This window comes from Sphaeramia orbicularis, chromosome 11 (genome assembly GCF_902148855.1).
Source record: "Sphaeramia orbicularis chromosome 11, fSphaOr1.1, whole genome shotgun sequence".
Lineage (NCBI taxonomy): Eukaryota > Metazoa > Chordata > Actinopteri > Kurtiformes > Apogonidae > Sphaeramia > Sphaeramia orbicularis.
The window spans coordinates 52,762,588-52,786,920 of NC_043967.1; the positions used below are offsets into that span (position 1 = coordinate 52,762,588).

Genomic DNA, 24,333 nt, shown 5'->3' on the forward strand with positions numbered 1-24,333 from the left:
ACCAATCGACAGCCTACGCTCTGGAAAAGCACCAGGGAGGGATGGAATCACATCTGAAGTTATCAAGCGCGCAAAAGGCGTTCTACTACAAAAACTTCATGACTTGCTGCACCAATGTTGGGAGATGGGAGAAGTCCCACAAGACATGAAAGATTGCAACATAATCACCTTGTACAAAAACAAGGGGAACAAAAGTGACTGCAACAACGAGTGAGGAGCCTCTTTGCTGAGTATTGTGGGGAAGGTTTTTGTGAGGGTGGTCCTGAACCAACTGCAGAAGCTTGCTGATAGTGTGTATCCTGAGTCTATGTGTGGCTTCAGGTCTGGACGTTCCTCCATAGACATGATCTTCTCTCTGCTAATTACAAGAGTGGTGCAGAGACAGCCTCTACATTGTCTTTATTGATCTCACAAGAGCTTTTGACCTTGTGAGCTGAGATGACCTCCAAAGTTCTTGAAGAGCATAAAGTAGAATACAAACTCCTTGTATTGATTAGATAAATCATAACGATACACACTCCTTAAACCACAGGAAAAGTGTGATTAAGACCTGTATGAAGGGAGAGTAATACTTTTGCAAACATAACAATCAGGTTTTTCATTTATTAATTAGACATTGCAGTTTAAATATCATGTTATTTGCAAAATAACAAATAAACAAACAAATAAATAAAGTTATATTGTTAGAATTGGCAATAACCTACTGTATATTAACCATTAAAAGCCTGAACATCTAAAACCATCTACTGATCTAAAATGTTTAACACCTGTTAAATCACTCAGCCTATCAATCCATGTAAATGATTGGTGTAAAATGTGGTTTGTCATATTTTCATGGTCATCAGATATGACCCATTTGGACGTTCAGAGGCTCTGTAGTGAACGTGGAAACACGTCGTCTTCGACAAAACTGAGTCACCAGTAAAACCATGGCGTTGGATAAATGACAGTGGATGGAGACACTTGTTTTATATTCAGTTAATGATACATTTTGCTGAAAAAAAGTCTAATTTTACTTTGTTTTCTCTGCTTTGATAAAATAACTTTTGAATTTACTCTGGGTTTTATGGACATCTACATACAGAGATATAAATACAGAAATATACCAGATTTTCACATTACCTAAGAAAGATCAAATGAAAGAAAAACCATCATTTGGAAATCACCACAAAAATAGTTTAGGTATGTTAAGCTTTAATAACTAAAATGTATATATGCTGTTTCATTTCCATTAAGACCTTTGGCTAAACTAGAGACAAATGTGTTCAAACCTGTTTCGTGGAACAGGACTCTCGGATTCCAAAAAGAGTCCAGTGTTTGTCTTTGTCTCTGGTTTCTTCTTTAGTTCGACAAAGTTCCTCCTCATACTCTGCTATGGTTCTTTCAAACAGCCCAAATATCTCTTCAGCAGCTGCAGTTAGTCTCTGCTCCACCAGTGACCTCAGAATCTGCACCTTTTGAGACATTTTTCTTCACAAAAACTCCGTCAGAAACAGTTCGTCTTCACTACACTGGCAGGTCTGTTAGCAGCTAGCGAGCTGAGCTAACTTTAGCATCACTGAGCTAAAAACAGACAGATTACGAATAAAACAGACACAGAATGTGAACAGAATAAAGTCCAGTCAGTCGGTTTCATCCGGATACATAGGTTCTGCTGGTTCGGTTGGAGTTAATCAAACACTATACAGGAGAAAACGGACTTTCAGTAGTAATAACCCATGGAAAGGTAAACCTGGTAGAGGCCCACCAGCGCCTCCAAGGTCAGAGTGCATTTGTGACGTCATGACAGCTCCTACAAAATAAAAGACTACAATTGATCAGGAGTAAAAAAGAAAACATGTTTAAAATGTAGCAGTATTGAGTTAGCATTTTCGGGTAGTTCCATTGTCAGTAACAAATATATTAGACCACCACCCAATTTGAAGTTTATGTCACAGTTGCTCTAGATTATTAACACTGATAATTACCAAAATACTTTTTTTTTTTTTTTTTTATGTTTCTGTAATGGTTAATAAATGATAAACTCTGTTAAAAGAGTAAAACGTCAAAAGCTCACTGAAAATGAAAGAGTCTGCTTTAAAGCACTTCATGTGGCTGGATGGACTCAAACAGGGAAAGGTGGTCTGAGACATTTGTTGAGCAATGTTTTTGTACAAATTAAACCACTAATAAATTAAAAAAAAAAAACAAAAACAAAACAAAACAAACAAAAACCTCCTGGTATTATTGGCCAAAGCTGGTGCTGGTAGTAGATAATAACAGACAGTAAAATAAGAGCTCAATTATTAAAAATTGCTAGCATCAACATTTTTTTTTTTTTTTTTACAATTAGATTTATATGACTGATAAACAATGATTTTGTTTCTTGGTGAAAAATATTTGTTTCTACCTCAATCAGATGTACTAATTCCAAATCTGGAAACTGAATTTCTTCAGCATATCAGGATGTTAGACAAGTCAACATATTTCAATAGCAGCATGTCACATCAGAGTTATTGGCTCTAAAAATTATACATGATGAACATTCAGATGGTTTCAATACCTGACATAAATATTAGGTTCAATCCAAAACGATACAAAGCTGAAATCTGGACTTTCCATTATATCCAGACTGGAGAACACATTTGTGATCTGTATTCTCCTAAAAGTTCAGATTCTAGAATTAAAAGGACTGAGATTCATTTGTACATGAAACATATTCTGTTCTGATCTTTTCTTTATCATGTCTGGTACAAGCAGATGAACAGGCGGTTGCAGAATGTTTAAAAAAAAAAAAAAAAAGAAGCTTTTCCTGTGATTATGAAAATTTCTGATTTCAGCCCGATTTAGTCGAGATAGTAAGTTTTTTCCTTCAGTAGCAGTAGAAAAGCTCTGTTATTTTGTCCTGTGTTGAATTCCACATTTACTAATTCATTACATTGAGTCTGATGTTCAGTCAGGTAGATTTAACATGTTAATTTCAACATTATATGTTATTATAGAGTTACAGATGAATTTCAAACATGTATAATGTGATTTCAGGGTAAGTTTTTAAGAGACATAGTGGAAACTATCAATAAACATTGTTATTTTGTTGCTTTGACCTCTTTCACCTCTAGTTCTCAGCTGATGTGACAGTTTGGATCCTGTTAGTCTGACTCTTCAACTGCTGAACTCAGTAATAAAAAAATCATTCTTTTCTTCTAATTACAAAGGGAAGCGAACAGACGAAGGATATATAGGGTGTCCCAAAAAAATGTACATCATTTAAGATGTTCATATCGGAGTGACCAAATGGTCAGGAGAAGTTATATCTGCCAGGAAGATATTGAATGTGCTAATGATGGAGACAACATGTTATTTTTAAATTCATTTCATAAAACAGAATGGCACCACTGAGAAAACCATTAAAAAATAAACATAGAAAATAAGAAAAAAAAACCACTCAGTTGAAATTATTTCTGCAGATTTTCCTCTAAAATGTTTCAGTTTCTTTATTCTTCATGTTGTTTAGTCTCTGTTGGTCTGATTTCTGTGAATGTGACAGTCTGTCTATTTTCTCATGTGGATCTTCATATGTGTCTGAACATTCTGTTTTTGTTTGAAGCGTTTCTGACAAACTAGACAGCTGAAAGGTTTCTCTCCCGTATGGAATCTCATGTGACACTCCAAACTTGTCTTCTGACCAAATCTTTAACCACATTCGGAACAGCTAAATGTTTCTCACCGGTGTGGATCCTCATGTGACCAGTTAAGTGTGATTTACAAGTAAATCTTTTCTCACAAACAGAACAATGAATGGTCTTTCTCCTGTGTGGACTCTCATGTGTCTCCTGATGATGCTCTTGTCTCTAAAACTTTTGTGACACACTGAACATGCGACTGGTTTTTCTCCCGTGTGGGACATCATGTGGATTTCTAAGCGTGACTTCCAGCGGAATGTTTTCGAGCACACAGGGCAGTGGTACAGTTTCTTTTTATATCCCACATCACTTACACTCAACTCATTATTCTTCATCATGTCTCTGGGTGAGTTGGTTTCTGTGGTGTGTTTTTCCTCCGAGAAAATGTTGCTTCACATTCAGAAGAACCACCCAGTTTCTGTCCTGTGTAAGTGTCCATGTGTTCCTCCAGTAAACTCTTACTGTCAAAGGTTCTTCTCTTTATGCTCTCCATGTGGACCAGGATGTCTGGTTCTGATCTCCACAGTTCACTTATTTGCTTTCTCTTTGTACTCCTCAGTTGGGTGTTTATGATTAAGCTGTGAGGACTTAACTTTCTTCTCATCATCATCTTTACTCTTCACAGGGACAGGAGTGGATGGGAACCTGGTGATATTCACTTCCTGGCTGGTCCACAGTTCCTCCTGTTCCTCTTTAATGTGTGGGTCTCTGTTCTGATTCCTCCTGGTCCACAATGGGATTCCACTCCTGCTGCTCAGGAGGAACCTCTTCTTTAACCACCGACAGCTGCTGGACATCTGTAGGATACGAGGAAATACAGTTAGACTTTCAGTTAGTTAGATTTTGATGATAATACAGGCATTTAATTGATGATTTAAACAGGTCCGAAAGGAACAATCCCCCCTTGGAGATAATAAATGTTTTCTTGACCTTGAAGTAATTATCAGCCTATAAAACCTAAATCATTTGTAATGACAGGAATCAATGAGAAAAGACTAGTGACAAAGATAATAAATGTATTAAGGCATTAACATAAAAGCCAGTTTGTTGATGCGGCAATGTCGTGTGTTATTCTCTCTCTCTCTTCCATCACCTGACAGAGCATGAGCCTTCATTCAGCGCATGTTGATACGCTAATCTTTCCACATGAAAACATGGAGCGCAACGTAATGATGTGCAGATCAGTGGAACTGGGTCAGGTTGGTGCAGTTCCAAAACAACGTCACTTTATTTGCGGGTCAAATAATGCCACAAAAGCGGGTTGAAATTAAAACAAAAAACAAAACAAAAAAAAAACGACCCGTGCATCACTAGCACAAGGCCAAGACGGAAGGAAGACGACGACTCGGAGTACGATTACTACATTGTGATCTGGAAAATCTATGATCTATGTAATGTTCTGTGAACCATGAAGCACCACCATACTGAATAATAATTTGGACAGCCAGTGTGTTTGGATTATTATTAGGGATGCACCAATCCGATACCGGGCATCGGTTATCGGCTCTCCGATACTCAGTTTGTGTACTCGTATTCGTACTCATACAAGATATCCGATACAAATGCACCGATAACCGCTTACGCCGTGTGACATTCACAGTTCAGTGCAGCAGGTACGAGGAGGAGGAATAATGTGTGGGGAGTGTGAAGAGTGTGGAGATTTTTCAAAATAAATGACGGTGATAAAAGTAACGCTGACTGACAGTAACGTTACAGACACAGACAGATACGGATGCAGCGTTCTGTCCGTCCTCTGCGTACATTCCATTTGTTTTCCAGGTGCTGGTGAATGAGTATCCAGACAGAGAATACCAGCAGGAACCGTGGAGGTAGAGGATCTGTTCAAAGAGTCACTGTGTGAGTTAGAGAAAAACTACTGACACATTTAGGGACAACTACTCAGGGCTGAGCTGGTTTCCATCCTACTTATACTATAGGGGTAATAAGAAGTGGTGCGGACCACCGCCAGTGGAAGTGAAAACGAAACTTGTGGCTCATTTCTCTTTTCTCTTCCTGCTTTTAAACCTTATCAGTGAAAACTGCAATATTAGTATCAAAGTAGTGTGGCCTCTGTCATCTCTATGTTTGTTATTGCTGACTCTCTTCTTCTTCTTCTCAAAAAACTTTACTCTTCTTCATGGTATTGTCCAGTATGGTTAATTCTGAACGGCGCCCTCTGGTGGATTAATTGAGAAACGCTCATTCCAACACATTAAATGTCAGTAGCAGCACTTTGTTCCAGTCAGACTAATGACAACACAATAAACACAATTACAAAAGAAACTAAGAACTGGAATGGGATTATTAAATACTCGTATCGGTACTCGGTATCAGCAAGTACTCAAATGTAAGTACTCGTACTCGGTTTGATAAAAAGTAGTATCGGTGCATCCCTTATTATTATGTACATTTATTTCATGAAGACAATGCGCTCTTTTCTCTAACATGCTGTGTGTCTTTTCTGCTGCCCTCTTACCTTTTCCCACTTTATGTTGTTCACGTTAAATTTAAAAGAAAATTCAAGATGTTAACCTACGGAAGCGTATTGCATTCACAACAAAAAAATAATTCGGCTCTGTTTTTCCAAATTAACGAGATAATTATCTTGTAATTACGAGAAAAAACAAGTTTAATAAAAAATTCGGCTCTGTTTTTCTGAATTACCGAGATGATGTTTTCTGAAAAAAAAAAAAAAAAAAAAAAAAATCGGCTGTTTTTCTGAATTAACGAGATAATTATCTCGTTAATTCTATAAAAACAGAGCCGAATTTAATGTTTGTGTGAATGCAATATGCATATGTATTAACCTATGTTTTGTTTTGGTTAAATGTCTCAGAAGGACTGGTGATGCTTGTGTCTGGCATGTTTTTTATTCTGCTTTTTATTGTATATTGTTAATGTTACATTGAACGTTAATACAAGTTGCTCATTGTTGAACGGAAAATGTCAAATGTAGAGAAAAAAAGTTGTTCAGCAGTCTACACATTAAAAGTTGTAGGTATATAAAGACAGAACGATAGATAGAACGATAGAACGATAGAACGATAGATAGATAGATAGATATGCTGTTACATTTTCAGTAAGACCTTTGGCTAAACTAGAAACAAATGTGTTCAAACCTGTTTTGTGTATCAGGACTCTCGGATTCCAAACACAGTCCAGTATTTGTCTTTGTCTCTGGTTTTCTTCTTTAGTTCGACAAAGTTCCTCCTCGTACTCTGCTATGGTTCGTTCAAACAGCCCAAATATCTCTTCAGCAGCTGCAGTTAGTCTCTGCTCCACAAACGATCTCAGAATCTTCCACTTTTGGGACATTTTTCACCTTTTCTTCACAGAAACTCCGTCAGAAACAGTTTGACTCCATCACACACTGACAGGTCTGTTAGCAGTTAGCGAGCTAAGCTAACATTAGCAACACTGAGTTACAACAGATAAATCAGGAGTAAAATAGACAGAGAATTTGAACAAAACAAAGTCCAGTCAGTCGGTTTCATCCGGAGACAGAGGTTCTGCTCGTTCAGTTGGATTTAAACAAACACTATACACAAGAAAACAGGGACTTCCTTTAGAAATTAACCACGTAACTCTTCAGTGCTTCCGGGGCCTGGCAGTGTGGATTCGCGACGTCACGAAAGCTCCTACAAATAAAAGACTACAGACGATCAGGAGGAACCAGAAAACTATTAATTCTTTAAAATGTAGCAGTATTGAGTTGACATTTTCGATTAGTTTCCATTGTTAGAGTAACATTAACGTATTAGACCACCACCCAATGTGACGTTTATGTCACAGCTGCCGTAGATTATTAACAATGAATACACTAAATCATTTTTAATGTTACTGTCATGGCAATAGATGAAATTCCTGTTGAAAATAATAAATGTCAGAAGCTCACTGAAAATGACAGAGTCCACTTTAAAGCACTTCATGATCCTGGATGGACTTAAACAGGGAAAGACTGGTCTGGAATATTTGTTAAGAGCTGTATTTGTACAAACTAATGCACTAATCCACAAAAACAGACAGAACCTGGAGCTGGTAGTAGAAAAATCACCATATATATATATATATATATATATATATATATATATATATATATATATATATATATATATATATATATATATATATATATATATATAAAATACTAAAATACACACACACACACACACACACACACACACACACACACACACACACACACACACATATATATATATATATATATATATATATATATATATATATATAAACCCAATTATTTGTTTCAGTCCAAAATGATATAAAGCTGAAATCTGGACTTTCCATTGTATCCAGATTGGAGAACACATTTGTGATCTCTATTCTCCTCAATGTTTAGACTCTAGAATTAACAGACTGAGACTCATTGATACATGTGATGAAACTGTTTTGTTCTTTTCAAGTACAAATTATGATCAACCACATGAGGACCGCATTACAAGCAGACGAACAGATGGGCAGTGGAATATCTCTAAAATTCCATTTCCTCCACTCACGTCTTGCCTTTTTCTTTCAGGTTGGATGAGATCAGTGATATTAAACGATTTCAACCAAATTTTCTACAGGTAAAACAATAATGATGAAAAAAATTCAACATTAAATGAAAGCAAAGTCTGCATTTTGTGTATGTAGATAAAAATGTCAACAAAATAACCCCTAAAGATGAAATAAGTATTTGTTATATGAAATAATGTTAAGACATTAGTCATTGTTTTATAGCCCCGCTCCCTGTTCCCAGTGAAACACCTGAATTCAATGTGTCCCAGTACCTTCGTCTGAATAGTGTAACTCAACATCTTGATGTGATTCTGACTAATTCTGATTTCAGGTTTTTGATTCAGCCTGATTTAGTCGAGTTATAAAGTTTTTTCCTTCAGTAGCAGACGAAAAGCTGTTTTTTTGTCCTGTGTTCAGTTCCACATTTACTGATTCATTACATTGAGTCTGATGTTCAGTTATGTAGATTTAGAAGTTATGTATTAATTGCTTGACTTACATGTACATTCAACAATTATATGTTTATTGTAGTCAAAGATTAATTTCTGGAATGCATAATGTCATTTCATGGTAGGTTTTTGAGGGATGATGGAAACTTTCAACAAATGTTTTTATTGTGGCTTTAACCTCTTTCACGAAAAGAGGTGATGACACGTGCATACAGTCACTAAAAGGTGTGCAGGATCCCAAAGAAACAGTGGATCAAAGAGTTGGATAAGGTCCGCACAACCTGTGAGCTCCCCAAAAAAGTTTTTTATTCACCACAAGTAGTAGTAGTAGACGTTTTGGGCCACAGCCCTTCATCAGACATGGGACAGATCATAACACACAGCTGTTTATATAGGGCAGTAATTACAGTAATTGTCACATGACAGGTGATGCAAATCATTTTGTTAGCCTTCTTTAACAGTTACTTATAAGTGTCTTTAAATACATAATAATTCATACAAGTATGATAATCAAATTTCTGCAAATTAATACAAATACAGCGAGTTACAGTGATTTTTTGAAGAGCTCACAGGTTGTGCGGACCTTATCTGATTCTTTTAACCTCTTTCACCTCTAGTTCTCAGCTGATGTGATCATTTGGATCCTGTTTGTCTGACTCAACTGCTGATCACAGTAAAAAAAAAAAAAAAAAAAAAAATCATTCTGTTCTTCTAATTACAAAGGGAAGTGAACAGACGGAGGATATATTTAAATTCATTTATTAAAAAAAAAAAAAAAGGCACCATATAGAAAATAATTAAGAAAAATGAACATAGAAAATCATTTTTAAAAAAAAAACAAAAAACAAAACAATCATTTGAAATTATTTCTGCAGATTTTCCTCTATAACATTTCTGTATCATTATCCTTCATGTAGTTTAGTCTCTGCTGGTCTGATTCCTGTGAATGTGACATTCTGTCTATTCTCTTGTGTGGACCTTCATATGTATCTGAACATGATGTTTACGTTTGAAGCGTTTCTGACAAACTACACAGCCAAAAGGCTTCTCTCCTGTGTGGAGCCTCATGTGACGCTCTACACCTGTTTTCTGAGTGAATCTTTTACCACATTCTGAACAGCCAAATGGTTTCTCACCAGTGTGGACCTTCATGTGAGCAGTTAAGGTTGAATTACTGGTAAATCTTTTCCCACAAACGGAACAATAAAATGGTCTTTCTCCTGTGTGGACTCTCATGTGGATGTCTAACTTTGCTCTGCAGACAAATGTTTTTCCACATTCAGAGCACAGATGCTGTTTGAGTTGTTCTCCTACATCTCTTACAGCACCATCTCTATTTTTCTTTGTGTTACTCTGAGTTTTGGTGTCGCATTCACTGGCAGAATGATGTCTCACATGACGACGTAAACTTGACCCATGTACAAATCTTTTACCACATACTGAACAGCGGAACAGTTTTTCTCCTGTGTGAGCTGCCATGTGTGTCTTGATAGAACTTTTATGTCCAAAACTTTTCTGACAAACTGAACAGCTGAAGGGTTTCACTTCTGTATGACTCGCCATGTGATCATGCAAGTTTCCTTTCTGACTGAATCTTTTACCACACACTGAACAACAAAATGGTTTCTCTCCTGTGTGAACTCTCATGTGTGGAACTAAGGCTTCCTTCCGAGCAAATTTTTTGCCACAGAGTGAGCAAGTAAATGGTTTCTCTCCTGTGTGAACCCTCATGTGTGTCTCTAAAACTGATCTGAAGTAGAAGGTTTTGCCACACTCAGAGCAGTGAAGTTTTGTTTTAGATCCTTCATCATTTATATCGCTTGACTTCATTACTGACTGATGTTCACAGATATCGTTCCAAAACTCCCTTTCAGCACTGTCCTCACTTTTTAAAGACACCGAGCCCTGCTCAACAGTCTGTGTTTTTAAATGTGGATTAAAGCTGCTGACTGGTCCTGATCCACAGTCCTCTTCAACTGGTTCCTCTCTATTCTCCATAGTTTGTCTGTGATGAAGGTGTGGGGAGTGAACTTTCTCTTCATCATCTTCACTCTTCACAGGGACACAAGTGGATGGGAGCCTGGTGATATCAGCCTTCTGATTGGTCCACACCTCCTCCTGTTCCTCTTTAATATGAGGGGGGTCTAGGTCCTCCTGGTCCAGACTGGGGTTCCAGTTCTGCTCCCCAGGGAGAACCTCTACTTTAACCACCAACAGTTGCTGGACATCTACAGGACAACCTAAAATACAGGCAGACAATTTATTTTGACACTAAAACAAACTTTTTGTTTAGTTTGTAAACCTTCCAATAAACGGACGGGTTGAGTTCATGTCTAAATATATAGAGAGATCAGACTTGCATAAACTAAGATTCATGTTCTCTTCAAGAGGCATTTTTGGTCATCTGGACCTGATACATGTGTCTACCAAATGTAGGATGTTTGGGTCAAACTTCATGTAAGAGCTTAATTGTGGGTGGAGTCTCTGAAGGTAGACCACAGTCTGATCAGACTGAATGGAGTCGAAAGGGAGAAAAGAATCAGTTCACTAAATAAACAAGTATTTAGTGAAAACTGTCAATTGAGAGATGAGATGTAAAATGAACTAAATTATCTTTTTTGTGAGACAGTGACAATTCAAAGATAAGATAAGATAAGATAAGATAAGATAAGATAAGATAAGATTGATCCTACTGTGGGGAAATTAAAGATTCTAAGCAGTATTTAAAATGCAGGGTGACAGTAAAGTAAAAATAAAGTAATAGAATCTGAAGAATATTCAAATACAGATATGAAATAGCAATAAAAATGTAGACATACACAAATGTTTACAAAACCCATGAACCAAACAATCATGACTTTTGAGATCTCTTTTCGTATATCTCAACTTCTTTAAACATAAAGGAGAAGAAATTAGCTTCATCATGTCATCCAAAACTAATTTGCCGTGAGGGTCAACCAAGGTTATTCAATCTATTTCTATCTTTACCAAAGGTAAAAATATTCAAACTCAACAAACATGTCAATAGTCTCTTCCATCACAGCTAATAAATTCACTATAAACCACAAAACTGTCGTAAACATTAGGGGAACATTCAATGACATCAGAGAACTGATAACACTGGTTCAAGGTGACACATGAGACTGAAGCTAGAGCTCATTAAACTGAAGTTAGTTTTGTCATCCTCAATAGTTAAAAACCATCCAGACTGGAATCTTTTGCCTTTCATCTCAGTGTTTTTCTTTAGGATATGGTTCCAGGCTTTTTTGTGCAACTGGATGTGATACATGTGCTTCACAAATTTAGTAAGTCTGGGTCTAACCTAGTACCTTTAATTTGTGGAAGAAAAAAAATTATAAATACTATGAGCATTTTTTTTTTTTTTCCCACAAATAATTGAATTTTACATTGCTGACTACATTCTGATCTTTGTACGTTATATTTGATTTAATTTATTTATTTTCTATGTTAAACTTATTTCTTTATTTTAGCCTCATTTAATTGTATATGACAATAAACCTCTTGTACCTTGACTCTTGAATAATCATGAAACCTGGTATTAAAGAGGCCTCAGGGAAATATACAATAACACAGTAATGGAATTATAACATTAAGACAATTACAGACTGGAGTATCAATAAACTCAGACACCGGAGAAATAATAATAATAATTAAAAAAAAAAGATTTCCAATATATTACTGTTGCATATAAGTTTTAACCAACTCAGACTCGACCCCCTTTAACAATAGCAAAAAAAACCCAGATTAAACATGTTCTATATTCATTTCCCAGACCACCCTATCACTATCTCTTAAAATACAGAGTGATACGATAATATAATATAATATAATATAATATAATATAATATAATATAATATAATATAATATAATTATAATAATTTTCAGTAAGCAGTTATTGATGGCATTTGTTTTTACATGACCATCATAAAATGATCATAATTTATAATAGTGATCAGATTAAAAAAAACAACAACAGCTGCCCTAAGAAAAAAACCCAATAGGAATAACGTGACAGTATGACACTGATAAGCAGTAGTATCATTACAATATAAACAATATTCATATCTATTCAAAAGTCTTCATCAAAATAAAAATACAGTTCTAAGCAAAACTCTTCGTTCAACATCCTGTTTGTTGGTTTATTAAAGTTCTCATGTCCATGTCGACCAGGTTTCATTCAACTCATGTCAGATGTTTCTGGTTGTTTCTTCCCCTTTACAACATATTTAGTTCCATTTTCTGTGTCTTTTAAAATTGTGCACATATTTCCTATATTTTCTTGTTGTATCTAAAGAAAATAGAATGAGAAATAAATATGTCTGATCATATAAAATAAAGGTTAAAAAACACAAAAACAATAATTATATCTAACAGAATGAGCCAATCAGGAGGTTTAACATCTTGGTTCAGATCTAAACTAACAAACAGACTCAAGTGTTTAGTTACAGTTACACTTTTCACCAGAACACATCACTTTGCAGTCTGAAATAAATACTTTATGTCCTTCTGTTTTACAGGATGAACCTCACAGTACTTTGTTTGCGTAGATTTTTATGTTCCATGTTTTCAGACAAGTGTCAATATAGAATTTAAGCAGCTCATTCATTTCACTGTCACATGGAATAATAATGTAACACAATGAATTTAACATCAGTGTTGAACTTTGAATAAAACACATGAATGTCCAAACCTGAAGTGTGTATTTGGACTTTCTGGTTCCAAACTGCGTCCGGTCGCTCGTTTTCTTCTTTAGTTCGACAATATTCTTCTTCCTCGTACATCTGAATTTTAGACATTTTTCACTTTTTCTTCACACAAACTCAGTCAGAAACATAGTTTGTCTCCATCACACACTGACAGGTCTGTTAGCAGCTAGCGAGCAAAGCTAACTTTAGCATCACTGAGCTAACAAGCGATAAATCAGGAATAAAACAGACACTGAATGTGAACAGAACAAAGTCCAGTCAGTCGGGTTCATCCGGATAAAGGGGTTCAATTCTGGTTCGGATGGACCAAGACAAACTATTTACAGGAGAAAACGACGGACTTTGATTAGAAGTATAAAGTTCGACATAATACAACCACTCACTTCCGGTTTGTATTTGTGATTTCCGGACTGCTCCTACAAAATAAAATGCCTTGCATGATTCGAAGAAGCTGATCAACTGGAAATAGAAAATATGAATTCTTTAAAATTAAAAAATGTTAATTTGACTCTGTTGGTTCCTTTGTCATAATAACAGTCAACACACTTCCATTTATTCATGTATAATATTTCTAATGTTATGGAGTCTATTCTATACATGTATTTGTTGAAGTAGTAATTTTTTTTTTTTTTTTTTTTTTGCTGCTACAGGCTCTTGACTCCAGCAGTTAAATATTGCCTTCAATTTAAAAAATGAACACAAACTGAAAAAAAATATGAAACACTGCCTAATGATGGGAATTATGAAGCCATGTTTACTTTGAAATATTTACTTTTTTCTGCAATTCTTTCTGCTAATTTTAGGATTGTTTGAAATTTGTGGGATCATCAACTCGTACAAACAAATGTGAATGATGCAAAATCAGACTTTAAGAAATTCAGGGAAAAAATGGCAAATTAATGTGTCTTTTACTGTTGTGATCTGAAAAGATAAGCCATGACATTACTGAGATACATGTTTAATGATGATTTTGTCTTCTGTCAAGGCACTGAGGGTTGTTCTATGAGAGAAATGACATGCAAGAGTTTTCCAGAGTGAAATTGAACATTATTTTATTTTCAAATTCCACCACCAATTTTGGAAGGTTGAACTTTTCCACTTTATTGTAATAGTTTTTTTTTTATTTTTTTTTTTTTTAATTTTTATTGACACATATGTATTATTTTTATTGTGTTTCCTGTTGCAAATGAAATCATACACCAGAAACAATACCTTATGTGTTTATGGGAAGAATTTAACTGTGGTGAGAGAATTCAATCTGAATAAATAAATAAATAAATAAACTGGAAATTTACTGTACACCACCTTTCATATCTCCGTCTAAACCATTACCTCCTCAGTAGACCCCTCTTCACTCCACTCATCAGTATCTTGCTCCAGTTTATCTGCATCTCAATTCATGATTCTGTTTATTGTGTGAAACTTCATGTGTCTTTGGAACTGAATGTTATGTCAAAATCATTTCTGATGAACTGAGTAGCTGCTCATGTGATTCTGTACATTTGACTTGTGACAAAAAAAAACTTTGCCACAAAATGAACATTCGAATGGTTTCTCTGCGGTGTGAGTTGCTAAATGTACCATGACCTTATTTTTCTGTTTAAAGCATTTCTGACAAAGTGGACAGTTGAAGGGTTTCTCTTCTGTGTGACATTTCATGTGACTGAGTAAACCTGACCTTTGAGCAAATCTTTTACCACATTCTGCACAGCTGACTGCTTTCTCTCCTATATGGATTCTCATGTGAGGAATTAAGCTTGACTTTTGAGTAAATCTTTTAGCACAGACTGAACAATCACATGCTTTTTCACCAGTGTGGATTTTCATGTGAGGAGTTAAGTTTGACTTTTGTGCAAAACTTTTCCCACACACTGAACAAACATATGGTTTCTCTCCCATGTGGATTCAAGAACTGTGATTTCTTGACAGACGCTTTACTGCACTGCAAACAGCAAAGTTGTTCCATTTTATATTCCACATCACTTCCACTAAAGTTATTGTTTATCATCATGTGTCTAGATGAGTTGGTATCCTGAGTAATGTTTGTCTTTTGTGAAAATGTTGATCCACATTCAGAAGAACCAACCAGTCTCTCTCCTGTCTGAGAGTCCACTGGTCTTTCCAGAGAACGCTTTCTAATATAGATTTGTCTACTCTTGGATGTAGACTGTCTACTTTCAGCAGCTCTACTTTCTAAATTCTTCATGTAGTTTGGGTTAATGTTTGTTTCTGATCCTCCACAGTAGTCTCCATTAGCTTCTGTCTCCATCTGTTCAGTTAACCTGTCCGCTAAAAGTTTTGTCTTTTTGTCTAAATGTGACTCAGATTTCCTGCATGGTGTCCAGTCTGCATCACTGTCTTCAATGTCCTCACAGTCCTCAGTCTTTTTATGTAAATGTCTGTGTGGATAGAAGTTGCTGGCTGGTTCTGATCCTTCACAGTTGACTCCATCTTGTTCTTCTCTGTTCTCCTCAGTTTGATGAAACTGTGAGGACTGAGTTTCCTCATCAACATCTTCACTCTTCACAGGGACAGGAAGTGAAGGGAACTTGTTAATATCAGCCTCCTGATTGGTCCACAGCACCTCCTGTTCCTCTTTAATGTGTGGAGGTTCTGGGTCCTCCTGGTCCTGCTCCATAATGGGGATCCACTCCTCCTGCTCTTCTTTCAACACAACCTTCGGTTGGACGTCTTCAGTAAACCCTGAAAAACAGACAAGAAACAGTGAAATCACGCAAATCTAAATAGTAAATCATGTTTTATATTAACCAGTAATGGGAAATAACCCAATTTCTTCAAAATAAGATGACAGTTTTAGTTAAATCACCTGATCTCACATCATTCTTCAAAAAATATTTACCTTCCTGTGGTATTTTGTTGACTTTAAATACTTAAAAAAATCTACGGCCTTGTTCATACTAATATAGATGCAGTATATGTTCAGATATGTGTTTTTAGGCCTTTCATTCACATGTAAATTATGTTTTCGGTCACAGAAATCCTGTCCAAAGTTAGAAAATCTCTAAAAACTCGGCTTGTGAATATTGATGTAGATGGGAAATGCAAAGTTTTGGACATGATGGCATTACACCTCAGTTTGTAGAATAGAATAGAATAGAAACAAGTACAACAAAGGACCCAAGAGCAGAATCAGTAGCTCAGTATGAACAGTCTTTATTATCCAGCAAACAAGCAACAGACAAGGGGCAGGCAGCAGGAGAGTCAAGAACAGGCGATAGGTCGGTAACTGGGACAGCCAGACGAAGCCAAAGGGATGAAGACAGGAGACGTGGTCAGGGACGGAAGGCAGGTCGATCAACTGGGGAACAGGCAGAGAGACGTGGTCAGATGAAGGCATGTGGGTTACCGGGGAGCAGACAGGCAGACATGGCCAGACAGACAGGCAGATGGATATCCAGGCAGCAGACGGGGCAGGTCAGAGACGGTCAGGATCAGGATCGAGGTTCAGGCAGGAAAAAACACTAGACAGTCACACACAAGGTAGAGAACAACCTGGCAAAGAATAGAGAGCAGAGGGATGAATATATATACACCCCTGCCTGATGAGCCACAGCTGTGCTCACCGGTGCACAGAGTTAACTGATGAGGAGGTGTGGCTGAGTGAGAGAGAGAGAGAGAAAGAGAGAGAGAGAGAGAGAGAGAGAGAGAGAGAGAGAGAGAGAGAGAGAGAGAGAGAGAGAAAGAGCAGCAAAACAGTCAGAGATGTGACAAGAATAGCATTTATTGTCATTAGACAGCACAGTACAGTCAAACAAAAAACGTTTGATGTAAGTCAGGCATCAGGCTGCTGCAAACCTAGTGCACCGCCACAACCTCCTTCTTCGAAAGAATTTACAGTGAAGATAATGCAAGCACATACATAAGACATCAGACATTATAAACAGTACACGTGGTCATGTGATGGAACTTTTTCAATGGATTTGGTTGTAGGAGGGGGACAGGGAGAGGGGTAAATCAGACAAGACGCAGGGGCAAAAGCAGGAGAAAAAAAAGAGGAAGGCAAGGACAGCTCAGAAACACATCTGCTCTCGACAGAGGACAGGAGGAAGAATGTGTATTTTTAACTTTGCTTTTTGCAATAAGGTTTAGACTGAAACAGTAATAACAGCAGACATATGAGGTAGTAAAAATGGAATAGTTCGGATGATATGAACTTCATAAACTTATAGTGGCTCACGTTCATGGATCTGTTTAAGTAACACACAAACACACACACACACACACACACACACACACACACACACACACACACACACACACACACACACACACACACACACACACACACACACACACACACACACACACAAACAACCCAGTGGTACCAGCGCTGCATCTTCCCAGTTCAGATTTGCTTTCTCTGCTCCTGTCAACAGCTGGGAAACCCAAACACTGTTTGTTTGTTTGAGTGTTTCACTGTTTTCCTCTGTGTACTGATATCAGTTTAAAACCAAAACTGTGTGGAGAGAATCACTTTGACAGGGAGAACATAAAAGTTTGACTATGTTCAGCCTGTTGGACCATCATAGAAGAACCTACTTATAACCCAGCAGATGGAAAAAAAGAGTAAAATAATAATAATAATAATAATAATAATAATAATAATAATAATAATAATAATAATAATAATAATAATAATAATAATAATAAAAAGCAATATATTTAAAGCAGTTGTTCAGTCAGTGTTATGTGACAGCGGAAGGAAAAATACAGCATGTGGGAGTTCAGTGCAAGTATCCATAATAGTCTATATAATAGAGTCTATAGCACTATAATTATCAAAATGCTCATGGGGCTCATAACATAAACAAATGGCTTCTTATTTATCATTCACTATGACACAGACAGACACTTATCAGCTTCCCCCAAATAGTTTTTCCATCTTTATTTTGTAGGAGCTGTCATGACGTCAAATACAGTCTGACACCGGAAGTGCTCTCTAGTGTTGTATTTTACTTTGCAATATTAATAAATCAAAGTCCTTTGTCTCTCTCCTATATAAAGGGTCTGTGATTCAACCGGCAGAACCAGCAGAACCTTTGTATCCGGATGAAACTGACTGATTGGACTTTGTTCTGTTCACATTCTGTGTCTGTTTTTATCTCTTATTAGCTCAGTGATGCTAATGTTAGCTTTGGTCACTAGCTGATCATATACCTGTCAGTGTGCAATGGAGACGAGCTGTGTTTCTGACGGACTTTGTGTGAAGAAATAGTGAAATATGTCCCAGAACGTCCAGATTCTGAGGTCGCTGGTGGAGCAGAGACTAACTGCAGCTGCTGAAGAGATATTTGGGCTGTTTGAAAGAACCATAGCAGAGTACGAGGAGGAACTTTGTCGAACTAAAGAAGAAAACCAGAGACAAAGACAAATACTGGACTGTGTTTGGACCCAGAAAGACCTGATACACAAAACAGGTCTGGACACATTTATCTGTTATTTATACAAAACCCTAGTAATCTGGTCTGACAGGATTTTATTTACATGCAAATGATATCCAGATGTTGCAGCCGCAGATTCGTCACATAAAAAAAAAAAAAAAAAACCCCAAAAAACTCAGTGCTTAGATAGATAGATAGATAGATAGATAGATAGATAGATAGATAGATAGATAGATAGATAGATAAGCCACCCAATAGAATATGTTGGCTACAAAATGTAAATGTAATTAATGTACGCAGATGTCATAACAGATACACAGGTACAGTTGACAAAATTTATTCAGATCACAAATAAGGTGGACACTCAGCGCTGAGGACTCAAAAAATGAGCCCCGAACATGACATGAAATGTACATTTATTGACCCAATGGACAGGCTTGTCCGTACAAATGGGTTGGTCTTTAACTTAGCGTTGTCTAAAAAGATCAAACAGATGTGGGGCCTTAACTCTGAGTAAACTTATGCCAACAGTAAGTTTACCCTTATCACCTATATTTGACAACACTATGTGTGTGAATGTGTGTGTTCAGACGTGTATCTAGAAAAAAAAACAGAACCTACTTAACTCTTGTGCAGACAGATGTTTCCTATCTTAACAAGCTAAACCTAGTGATAACAGACTTAAACTACAACAGAGTACGACATAAATCCTGGTCACAAAGAACTCACTATTAACATTATTAAAGTAAAACAGATTAAACAAAAGAATCCTTTATTAAAACAATAACTACTTAATACTAAAACAATTCATCCTAAAACTTCAATATCTAAAGTAAAATATATTTCAATATAGTGATATCTTTGGTTGTGGTTAAAAGACAAAACAATATTTCCACTGTTTTCACCGGTTTATATAATGTCTCTGTATTTCAGAGTGTGCTGCAGACGTCCATCAGCTGTTGTTGGTTAAAGAAGAGGTTCCCTCCCAGCAGCAGGAGCAGAACCCCAGTCTGGAAGAGGACCAGGAGAACCCAGAAGACCCAGAACTCCCCGACATTAAAGAGGAACAGGAGGAACTGTGGAGCAATCAGGAGGCTGATATAACTAAGTTCCCATCAACTCCTGTTGCTGTAAAGAGTGAAGATGATGAGGAAGCTCAGTCTTCACAGGAGGAAGAGAAGCTTCGAGTTCAGAGGCTGAAAGTGTTGATACAACAACGACTAAACCTGGATTCTGAAATGATACTGGGGCTGTTCGAGAGAGCGCTAGCTGAGTACAAGGAGGAACTATTTCGGTCAAAAGAGGAAAACAAGCAACAGCGAAAACTCCTGGATACCGTTCTGAATCCACAGGTCCTGTTAAACAGAACAGGTTGGTTCACTTTACCTCTATAGTCACTGTTAGTTTGTAGGTTTAAAGTTTGATTCTCTTCTGCAGGATCACAGTAGGTTGATGATCTGGCTTTTCTGATTTGGTTTTTCTTTCAGGTGAGCTCAAGGCCTTAATTATCCTTAAAATTGATAGTGAATCCTTAAAACTGACACTCAAAAGCCTTAAAAATCCCACAGACAAAATCAAATATATTATCATTTATATTATAAAAGGGAAGTGGACTCTGTTTGTGTGTCTTGGGCACCATACAAAATCCATACAGAGCTGACTGCTGCAGTTCGGCATAATTATGTATTTTTGGCCAAGGAAGAGACTAGCAAAAACGGCAAGTTGATAGGACCAATATTTTGGGGGATATTTGTAATTCTGGAATACAATTGCCTTACAATCACATTGCTATGCCCAGAATTATAGAATATTCATTGAAGTGAGTTACCTAGCAACAGATAAACAATAGGGCCACATTTCCATTGTGTCAAATTTCATGTGCAGAAACAGACATGCCAGCTGAGAGGTTATTCAACTGAAAATGCTGGTGGAATTTACCAAGAAAGGAAAGGAATGAACTGGATCAGAGGATCTAGAACCCGTAGTTCCCTGCGGGTCAACGCGCTAGTATTTTCTTTGTAAATCTTTGTACAGAATTACTCAAATATTTAATAGTGTTGATCATTTTAATCTAACGGAGATGTAAATAAGTGGAGCCTCCCACAACCATTCATGGGTGGAGGGGTTCAGGTCTGAGCTTTAACAGCGTGAATGTCAGTAACACAAACATTGTTCATGGACAAGTGGAAATGGAACATTAGCTGGATTGAAACATGATGAAGACTGGTTCAACACAATAACTATGTGGCCTCTTGGACTGTTATTTATGTTTGTTTGTTTGTTTATTTATTTCAAATTTGCATAAAAACCAAACAACAAAAGGTTTATATAAAAGAAAGTCCAACATTCGAAAAGGAACAGGATGAAGTTTAATTTATAAGCTCCCGCCCCCTTACCCCATCCTTTAACCTACCCTAAATTCCTACACAAAACACAAAATTGCTGTACATATCAGGGATAGATATTCCATTTTGCAGCAGCATTTCACATTAAAGTGAACTGTCCTTCTCGTAGCAGTAATAGTGCACCTATCAAAAACAAAAATGAACTCTGTCCTTTTCATGACAAGAATACACATCAAAAACAAAAGTAAACTATCTGTTCCATAACAATAATGTACATAGATGTAGTAGTAGTAGTTTTATTTTGAGCACATAGAATCGTCAGATAACAAAGAACCACACAACATGGTCTAACAAAATTTTTCTGTGCTTGAAAAGGAGTGGGAAGAAGTATAACTTATTTACTCCCACCCCTTTTTACAAACTAATAATCAAACTAAATCTGCTTCCTTTGCTTTGCTGACACACATTTTCTTCTGTATATTTTTACAATAAGACGAAACATCCATACAAACCATTCACATACACTGTTTTGATCACCTCACACACAATCAGATTTGTGTAATCAACCGTTCATATGTGAATGGAAGGTCTGAAATTTGACCAAAGACACTTTGAAAAATTTCCTAGAAAGTCCTGAATGCAAACCTGCTTGTACCCTGCTACAAGGAAGTGCATTATAAAGATTTCAACTGTACAACTACTCCTTCTGATGCTGTTTTTTGTTAATGTATTGTAACAGTTTTCTTAACAGTTCTTTTTGTTTAGCTTAGGGTTACGGTCAGAATTTACTGCTTTATTTTGACCAAGACCCATTAAACATCAATAAACCAGTACAACATGAGCTACAGAGCTAAGGTCTGTGGTAGTTTCTACTGTGACCTGGGTCTGAAGCTCCAGCTAGGAAAGAGAAGGTTCAGTTTTCAATTATATTCACTCCACAGTTTACTCCACGCTGGATAGGGCTGCACGATTAATCGATTTTAAATCGAAATCGGATTTTTAAATTAGGACGATTTTTAAAAAAGGGAAATCGTAAAATCGATTTCATCTTTCTTTTGCCTCCGGGCCGCGCGCCTCCGCGCGCCCGCGGGCTGACATAGGCTCTTCCTGTGACAGCGGTCTGTCACAGAAGTCCGTGTAATGACCACAGACGTTAAATCTGTTCATGAACCCGCAGTACTTATAGCAATATAAGCCGTGGCTTCACGCAGGGATCTCGCAATTGAAATATAGCGAGATGGGGATCACTCATCTTCCGTTGTCACGGATCCGTACCGTACTGTCTTCTTCCGAACCGGGTCTGGGTCTCGGGGTCATCAGCCTCAGCAGAGGAGCCCACACAGCCCTGTGCCCACACACATCCACCAGCTCCACAGATAGAATCCCTCCAGTGTGTCCTGGGTCGGTCTGTTCCACACACAGATCCTCCAGTTTAAATAGAACCGCATGAGGATCACTCATATTAACCTGGTCCACGCACACACGACTGATGCCTGTCACTGACTGACACTGGTATCACTGCTGTGGGCCCAGGTACCCCAAAAAGGGGGAAAAAAAAACAACTTTAAAAAAAAAAAAAAAAAAATTAATTTAGTCATCTTACTTGCCAAATTTTTCATTCACAAATGTAAGTTCTTTAACACAAAACCAAATATCATTTATATTTGTAAGATGTTGAACTTTATTTAAAGCTGTTGGATAAATGTGGAAACAAAAAGGCTATAAAAAACATAAGTATTTGCTCTGATTTGGACATTTTATTATAGTGTATTCCCCCTGACAAAGTTATGTTATTTTCTTGTTGTATACATTGTTTGTATACTCTACTTCATTTTAAAGATTTAATGAAGAGAAAAAACAAAACAAAACTGTGGGTTCATCACATGATCCCATCACAGCTTTGAGGTCGGAGCAGTGGCTTGCATTGTGGACTGCTCACGAAAACGACATGCTGACTTCTGTTGTCTTTTCTAGTTATACCCAAAATCGAAATAGAAATCGAAAATCGGGTTTTTAGAGGAAAAAATCGGGATTTTTTTTTTTGCCAAAATCATGCAGCCCTAACGCTGGAATCATGTCACAGAACTCACTGCTCTCTCTCATGACAAAACTCTGCTTCCACTGCTTTCAGGTTGTCCTCCAGACGTCCATCACCTGTCAGTGGTTAAAGTAGAAATTCCCCTTGAGCAACAGGAGTGGAGCTCCAATGTGGATCAGGACCAGGAGGATCTAGAACCACCCCACATTAAAGAGGAACAAGAGGAAGTGTGGACCAATCAGGAGGCTGATGTCACCAAGTTCACATCCACTCCTGTCCTTGTGAAGAGTGAAGATGATGATGATGATGATGAGGAAGATCTGTCCTCACAGCTTCATCAAAGACAAACTGAGGAGAAAAGAGAGGAAGCAGATGAAGTGGACTGTGAAGGATCAGAACCAGCAAGAAGCTTTCATCCAATTAGATATTTACAAAGTTCTACTGATGAGCAGATTGAAGACTTTGAGGAAACTGAGGACAGTGATGAAGAATGGACACCGAACACGGAACCTCAGATGCAATTTAACAAAAAACCAAAGCTTATAGCCAACAGGTCAACTGAACAGATGGAAACAGAATTTGAGGAAGAGGACTGTGGAGGATCAGAACCAGACATTAACCTCATTCACATGATAGACTTAAAATATAGAAACGTCCAAAGCAGTAAGTCCAAGTCCAACTGTAAACGAACTTTCAACAACAAGAGTTATCTGGAGAGACATATAGACACGGACAATGGAGAGAGACTGGTTGGTTCTTTCTGAACATGGAACAACATTTTCTAAGAAGACAAACATGACACAAGATGTCAAAACAACCGCAGAGTTGACAATGAATAATGACTTTACTGAAAGTGACATGGGGAGTAAAGCGAAACAATACAGCTGTTCTGAATGTGGTAAAACATTTGGATGGAGGTGTCATTTTGTGCAACATATGAGAGTCCACACAGGAGAGAAACCATTTGATTGTCCAGAATGTGATAAGAAATTTACCCAGAAGTCCACTTTATATAGACACATGAGAATCCACACAGGAGAGAAACCTTTCAGTTGTCCAGTTTGCCAGAGGTGTTTTAGACATAAACAGGTACGACACGCGCATATGTTAACCCACTCTGAAGAGAAGCCATTTCATTGTTCCGTATGTGGTAAAGATTTTTTCATGAAGGCACGTTTTAGTAGACACATG

At 37.1% G+C, this 24,333-nt stretch overlaps 3 protein-coding genes across 3 annotated transcripts in view; 1 reads left to right on the forward strand and 2 right to left on the reverse strand.

Moving 5' to 3' along the window:
* Positions 1-6,907, reverse strand: part of LOC115428109 (gastrula zinc finger protein XlCGF8.2DB-like) — a 41,699-nt gene extending 34,792 nt beyond the window's left edge. The window contains exon 1 of the mRNA XM_030146949.1: positions 6,782-6,907. The gene's annotated coding sequence lies outside the window, so the exon portion shown is untranslated. The remainder of the gene's footprint in view (positions 1-6,781) is intronic.
* LOC115428086 (glutamic acid-rich protein-like) overlaps positions 1-24,130 on the forward strand; it is a 657,495-nt gene extending 633,365 nt beyond the window's left edge. The window contains exons 5-6 of the mRNA XM_030146916.1: positions 19,705-20,130; positions 23,236-24,130. Of these exons, the coding sequence (XP_030002776.1) occupies positions 19,705-20,130; positions 23,236-23,906 (1,097 nt within the window). The 3' untranslated portion in view covers positions 23,907-24,130. The remainder of the gene's footprint in view (positions 1-19,704; positions 20,131-23,235) is intronic.
* LOC115428096 (gastrula zinc finger protein XlCGF57.1-like) lies at positions 9,504-13,499 on the reverse strand. Its single transcript, XM_030146929.1, has 2 exons — positions 13,342-13,499; positions 9,504-10,869 (listed from the first exon to the last, which is right to left on the reverse strand). Exons 1-2 carry the CDS (start codon positions 13,445-13,447, stop codon positions 9,590-9,592), a joined length of 1,386 nt encoding a protein of 461 aa, XP_030002789.1. The 5' UTR covers positions 13,448-13,499; the 3' UTR covers positions 9,504-9,589.
* Positions 24,131-24,333: the final 203 nt, after the last annotated feature.